Source organism: Cololabis saira, chromosome 16 (assembly GCF_033807715.1).
Source record: "Cololabis saira isolate AMF1-May2022 chromosome 16, fColSai1.1, whole genome shotgun sequence".
Classification (NCBI taxonomy): domain Eukaryota; kingdom Metazoa; phylum Chordata; class Actinopteri; order Beloniformes; family Belonidae; genus Cololabis; species Cololabis saira.
Genome location: NC_084602.1, coordinates 5,436,787 through 5,443,221, shown reverse-complemented (window position 1 = coordinate 5,443,221; position 6,435 = coordinate 5,436,787). Strand labels below are relative to the sequence as shown.

The 6,435-nt window shown below is 44.6% G+C and overlaps 1 protein-coding gene across 1 annotated transcript; it reads left to right on the top strand.

The window, feature by feature from the left end:
* Nucleotides 1–2,019: 2,019 nt before the first annotated feature.
* On the top strand, nucleotides 2,020–5,396 carry si:dkey-177p2.6 (uncharacterized protein LOC568712 homolog). Its single transcript, XM_061743688.1, has 2 exons — nucleotides 2,020–2,139; nucleotides 4,332–5,396. The coding sequence occupies exon 2, from the start codon at nucleotides 4,336–4,338 to the stop codon at nucleotides 5,056–5,058; it is 723 nt and encodes a 240-aa protein (XP_061599672.1). The 5' UTR covers nucleotides 2,020–2,139; nucleotides 4,332–4,335; the 3' UTR covers nucleotides 5,059–5,396.
* The last annotated feature ends 1,039 nt before the right edge of the window (nucleotides 5,397–6,435 follow it).

Sequence of the window (6,435 nt, the reverse complement as noted above, 5' to 3'; positions counted from 1 at the left end):
CATTGCCACCTGCTCATATGTGACCATTGCTTAGACACCACTTCACATTGAAATGCACCGTAGGCTGCACTCAGTGCACCATTTACAGACTAACAATTCTCACTAAACATTCAGACTGCACTACAAAATGGCAAAAATACAGTGCTGTACAGTAGTGCACTACATAGTGTGTAGTGCACTACATAGTGTGTAGTGCACTACACACTATGAGGATCTCCTCCATAGCCTCTAACTTTGAACACTTTTCATTTACTTCAGGGGATATTCTCAGTAATCAACACTATTGTAAATGCTGTTTTAATAATAATAATAATAATAATAATAATAATACATTTTATTTGTATAGGGCTTTTCTAGGTACTCAAAGACGCTTTACATTAGTAAAAATCATAAAAGCAGTTCAACGGCACTAAAGACACTTTACAGTAGTATAAAAATCATAAAAGCAGTACACATAGGACAATTACATGACACAGGACAGTACATGAGGACACTACATGGCACGGGACATTGATCACACGTTAAAAGCAGTTCTGTAAAGGTGAGTTTTGAGATGGGATTTGAGTATTGGGAGGTCTTCTTTTTCAGGTCTTCTGCAGTGATGAAATGTAAAGTCAGATTTTAAAACGGGATATACAACATATTACATACACCAAATATTATAGCATGTGTAGATCTCATTTGATTACGTTTTGAGATTACATGCCAACTTTCTAGATATTAAGCAAATCAAATAATTTCTTTCATAAGTACGTTTAGGAATGCAGGACTAAAATCAGTAGTTTCACACTTTAGTTTTAATATCTGAACAGCCAGTTGACCTATTGAGAACAACAGTGATTGTGGAGAAATAACCATCCTGTCAGTTTCACGCCAAGCAATTGTGGTATTTTCAGTACTCGAGTTGTAAAAAAAAATCAGGGGGGATGGTGGATTTTATCATATGGGGACAGATAATTTGTTCTGATTACAAATAATATAATATATTACAAATAATAGCACTGACCAAAACTGCAGAAATACTGCAGGAATGACATAGCAGCAGTTAAATGTAATGTTCTGTAAGCTTTAAATATCCACTGGGCTTACATCAAATACATCAAAACACAACAATAAAAAACAGTTTTCTGAACTTATCAATATGACTCTGTCCTTCACAGGATAAGTAAAATGGATCACTGCAAAAACTAAAAATCTCAACAAGAATATTTGTCTTATTTCTAGTTAAAATGTCTCATTTTAGTAAAAATCTCATTACACTTAAAACAAGACTCATCACTGGAAAAAAACAACAATTTTCACCTGTTTCAAGTAGATTTTCACTTAAAATAAGTAGAAAAATCTGCCAGTGGAACAAGATTTTTTTGCTTGTAATGAGAAGATAAATCTTGTCCCACTGGCAGGTTTTCCTACTTATTTCAAGTGAAAATTTACTTGAAACAGGTGAAAATTGTCAAATAAGTTATTTTTCTGGTGTTATTTTTCTGGTGATGACTCTAAATGTTGAAATAGCAGTAAAACCACATTCATTGATGAAATGACATAAGGGATGGAAAGGGGGGATGGCAGTTTTACAGGGGGATGATTTGGACCGTTTTTTTTTCAGGGGGGATGCCATCCCCCCTCAACTCGCGTACAGGGTATTTTACACTTGACACAGTTTTTTATATTAATATCAATTGATTGATTGATTGATTGATTGATATATTAATATGACATCACGTGTCAAAATAAGTCCATAAAATTATAAAAATTCAGGCTTCCTTTTCGAAACACACGTGCTCACCGTTCTATAATACATCCATGGTGCTCACCCACGTAGATGCTCATCTTTCCGAGCTGCTCGTGAACGCAGCAGCAGCTCGTTCACATTCGCTGCCCCGTGAGCTGCAGGGGCGGGAGTTTGACGGGCGGGTGAACGAGCCAATCAGCTTCGCGCTGGAGCCCAGCTGGCTCCGCCCCCTCCCGGCCGCCCCCCGCCTACCGTCGGCGTCGGGGCCGGACTGAACGCTGCTCCGCCGGACGGGACGGAGCGACGCGGCGCGGCGGAGCACCGGAGGACCGGAGCGGAGGAGCGGAGAGGGGACCGACCACACCACGGATATAAACACCTCATGACACTTCCCACCGGCACGTAAGGTCGGTATTTCTGTCGCTTATTCTCACCATCATTGACTAGTTCCTCAAGTTGCTCCATTTAAACTTGTTTTCCACCAAACGACGAGGGGGTCAGTGCTGTTTTCGAGGTTTACGGACAAAATGAGTCGCGATAGAGAAAAACCTAAAGCAAGAAATAGACTTAAGACTTAACTTTGGTAAGGTATTTGTGGCAAAAAATAAATAAATACAATTAAAATAGCTGAAATCTCTTTGGCTGAGGGTCCAACCCCCATTTACTGAGTTGTAATGTGTAGTGATGTAAGGCAAGGCAAGTTTATTTATATAGCACAATTCAGCACAAGGTAATTCAAAGTGCTTTACATTGACATTAAAAGCAGCAAGACATAATTAGACAGTAAATAACAAATAAAATTGAATAAAACTATGAATAAGATGATAAGAAAAGAAGTAAAAATAATAAAAAGGACAAGCTGTTAAAAATAAAAACATTTGTGAGGTGATCCGTGGGAAAGCCAGTCATTTCTATAAGATGAGTAAACTATAAGATGAGTAAACTGTCAGCCTTCTGTCTGTCTGTCTGTCTGTCTGTCTGCCAGTGAGTCATTTCCAACCCTCCCTGCTACACGTTTCATCTGGAAAACTTGTAGTTTATGTCAAATGTGTTTGATTTTGGTTCATTGGTATACAGACACTTGAGTTAAAACACAGTTCACAACATACACGATGCTTGTGTGCTCTTATGTAAACTGATGCAGGGGTTATTACATAGCAGGGCAGCCAGATGTGCCCCCCCCCCCCCTCACCGTACTCTGACCAGAGCAAACTTGTGAGGAAAGCCTGTGCGCTGAAACAGCTAAAAACAGTCATATAATGCCTCGTTTCTTGAGGATTTAATGAAATCAACAGCTCCATTTCAACCCTAACTCTAAACGTGTACTCATGTGTTCTTAGCAGCAGGTTTTAGCCGGTAACTCCAGTGCAGCCCACACTTCTCTGTCAGATGTGCCTCTTTTGAGATCATTTGACACCTGGGAGGATCGGGGGGAAGGCTGTCCGAACTCTTATTGGTTTAGAGATGGCAGCAAATCTCCAGGCATGCAGCCTCGCTTGTTTGTGTTTTAACAGCAAGAGGAAGCAGGAAGAGAAACCCAGTCCCGCTGGGCTGAGGTCTGACTCTGAACCAGGACCTTTTGCCGTGCAGTTCCAGCACTGAACGCCACGGCCATGCTCCTCTAGGATGTAACACATATAATAGGTTTATGTGGTGGTGGGGGGGTTCCTGTGGCCCCTTTTAAAGACCTCCTTTAACAGATTTTTAAAGATGTTTTTGAGCCTCTTGTGGCCTTTATTTTGAAAGTGGGTAGACAGGAAACTTGGGTAGTAAGAGTGGGGTTTGTGAGTGACGAACCACGGGCCGGGATTTGAACCTGCACTACCTGCGCGAGGACGATCAGTGACTACGTTTACCTGCATCAATTACCCTTTTCTAACTGGAATATTAGCAATAACCCGGTTGTGCACGGCCATGTAAACACCAATAACTCCTTTTGAATAACCAGAATTTGCTCATATTCGGGTTTTTAAAAACCTGAATATGAGCCCTGGGTTCCTCCTTTTAAAACCCGAATATTGGGTCATGTAAACGCTAAACGGAATATCCCCATCAAACGGAACAGGAATGTGTTTTCTGCGCATGCTCTGTTCACAAGGAATCCTGGTCTTTTCAGTCCAGGAAGTTCTTATAAACACGGAGAAACACAAGACCAGGAGGAGACTAATCACTTCATAAATGTAATGAAGGATATAAACATTTCTGCATTTGTAGACGGTAGAAAGTACCGGGATAGCCAGATTTACAAGAAGGTGAGAGAAAAGTTGCGTGAAGCAGCATTTGTTTTGAATTTAGATACAGGAAGAAGAAGCAGAAATGATGGGAATTGCATCATCACGTTCTCCGTGCGTCTTTGGTTTGATCCAGATATCCCAAATGATTAATTACCGTGTAAACAGAATATTCCAAATGTTTCAGTAACCAGAATATTGATCTTAACCCGAATTTTGACTGCATGTATGCTGAGCTGTGCGGGACCCTTTAACGGATATCTTTTAAAGTTTTACATTTGACCTTCCTCATGGCATGGTTGCTTTTAAAAGCACGCCCTGATGCAGATACGGCCCGGCGTTGTAACCGGTGATGCTCTCTGTTCCAGGTCAATGTTGGGTCGGGGCGTGAAGCGGAAGTGGAGCTGCCTGGCGGAGCTGGAGGCCGAGGCGCTGCCCGGCGCCGGGGTCGGAGCCGGAGCCACGGAGGACAAGAAGGCGAGCGGGGAGGAGGACCAGCAGGGCCCGGCGTCCCGGTCCTACGTGAGCCGCCTGCAGCAGCGGCAGCTGGTGCTGGGGCTCTGCCTGCAGAAGCTGCAGCACTACCAGGCCGGCGTGGAGCTCAGCCTGCGGCGCTCCGTGCTGCTCATCAACACGCTGCGGCAGATCCAGGACGACATGCGGAGCGACGGGACGGGAGCCTGCCCCCCGGACTCCTGTCTCCTCCGGGGAGAGGACGTGTCGCTCACGTGCCCGGGATGTGGGCAGGTTGGTGAAGACCAACCATCGTCCCCAGAGTTCCCAGAGTTCCCGTCTGCGGAGTGTCCGCCCACCCCGACCAGCACCACCTTTAGCGACGCAGGGAGCGCCGCGGGCTACCTCAGCGACCTGGCCCCGGACGACATCTTCGAGGACATCGACACGTCCATGTACGAGACGTCGGAGCTGCCCTCGGCCTGGACGGCAGGCTCGCTGTGGCCCGTCAGCGTGGCCTTCTGGCCCGACGAGGACCTGAAGCCGCGAGCTCCCGGCCATTCCCCCGCCGCCGGCCTGCAGTCCTGCCTGCTGGACCTGAACGAGCTGGACCACATCATGGAGGTCCTGGTCAAGTCCTGATCCTGGACAACGTCAGGGCTCGGACTCAGACACTCGGTTAACGCCTCTATTGTGAGGAAAGATGGACCGTTATTAACTTATTCATTTCATGGACGTCTGAAGCAGATGAATTGTTGTCGACTACAGATGAGAATAATTGTGCCGCGTGAATAATTCATCAGGACTTTTTCCAGGGAAAATATTTTATAAAACCAGAAATTATTTACAAAAGTATTTAAGCAATCGAGTGAGAAGAAATAACTGAAAACTGCACAAGTCAGGACGGCCGTGTTTTTCACTGATGGCTTTCCGCTTTCACTTCAGATCGTCTTTGATGGGGGAGGAGTTAAGTACGGTGGCTGAGATCCGCCATTGCTGAAAATAAAAGTAACGCTGCAAACAGAAACAAACGCCGCTGCAAATAAAATAAACGCTTATCAAATAAAATAAACGCTGCAAACAAAAAGAAACGCTGCTGCAAATAAAAGAAACGCTGCAAACAAAAAGAAATGCTGCAAAGATAAATAAAATAAAGAAACGACGCAAATAAAAAAGCCACAACAGAAGTGAATTACCAGGACTATTTTTGCCGATGCACCGGTGTTGCACATGAGAAATTACATGTAGCAACGTTGAACACTAACCTTTTCACTTATTTTTTTTCGTTCGTTGTTCTTCTTATTCCTCGCTCTTCTTATTTATTCCTTTTCACTTACGTCCTCTTCGTCTTCTTCTTCTCCTCTCACGTAAAAAACACCGGTGCATCAGCAAAAATAGTTCCTGGTAATTCACTTCCGTTGTGGCTTTTTGTCTTCTTTATTTGCAGCGGCGTTTCTTTTTATTTGCAGCGTTTCTTTAAGTTTCAGCAACGGCGGGTCTCGGCCAGCGTAGGGAGGAGTTAGGGGAGGAGTTAAGGCTGCTCCTCACTGTTCATTCAGTACAACTGCAAATACAAGCGGAGCCTTACATTTCCAATTGTCTTACATTATCTCTCCCATTTCTGCGAGTTTTAAGCAAAAAACATTAGCAATGTAGTGAACGAGCCCTCAGCTCGGGAGGAGGAAACCTGAGCCGCCGTGGTGTGCGCTCCAACCGGCCACCAGAGCAGACCCGGTTTAATTATTAATCGAAATCCCTTCAATTAGTGAAGAGGGCGTGCGTGAGGCAGCCGGGAGGGCAAAGGTCAGGCCGTCTCTGCAGCCGTGACGGCCTCTCTCCTATCAGAGGGTCTCTGAAAGGAAACCCCCAGGACGCTGGCCGTGCATACTATTTATAATGTATTTATTAGTTTGAGAGAGGGAGCAGCGAGACAGGAGGGCGTCCTGGGTCCTGGATCTGATCTGTTTTTATTTCTTATTTCTGGTTGAAAGGCAGCTGCAGACTGTGCTGTACGTAGTC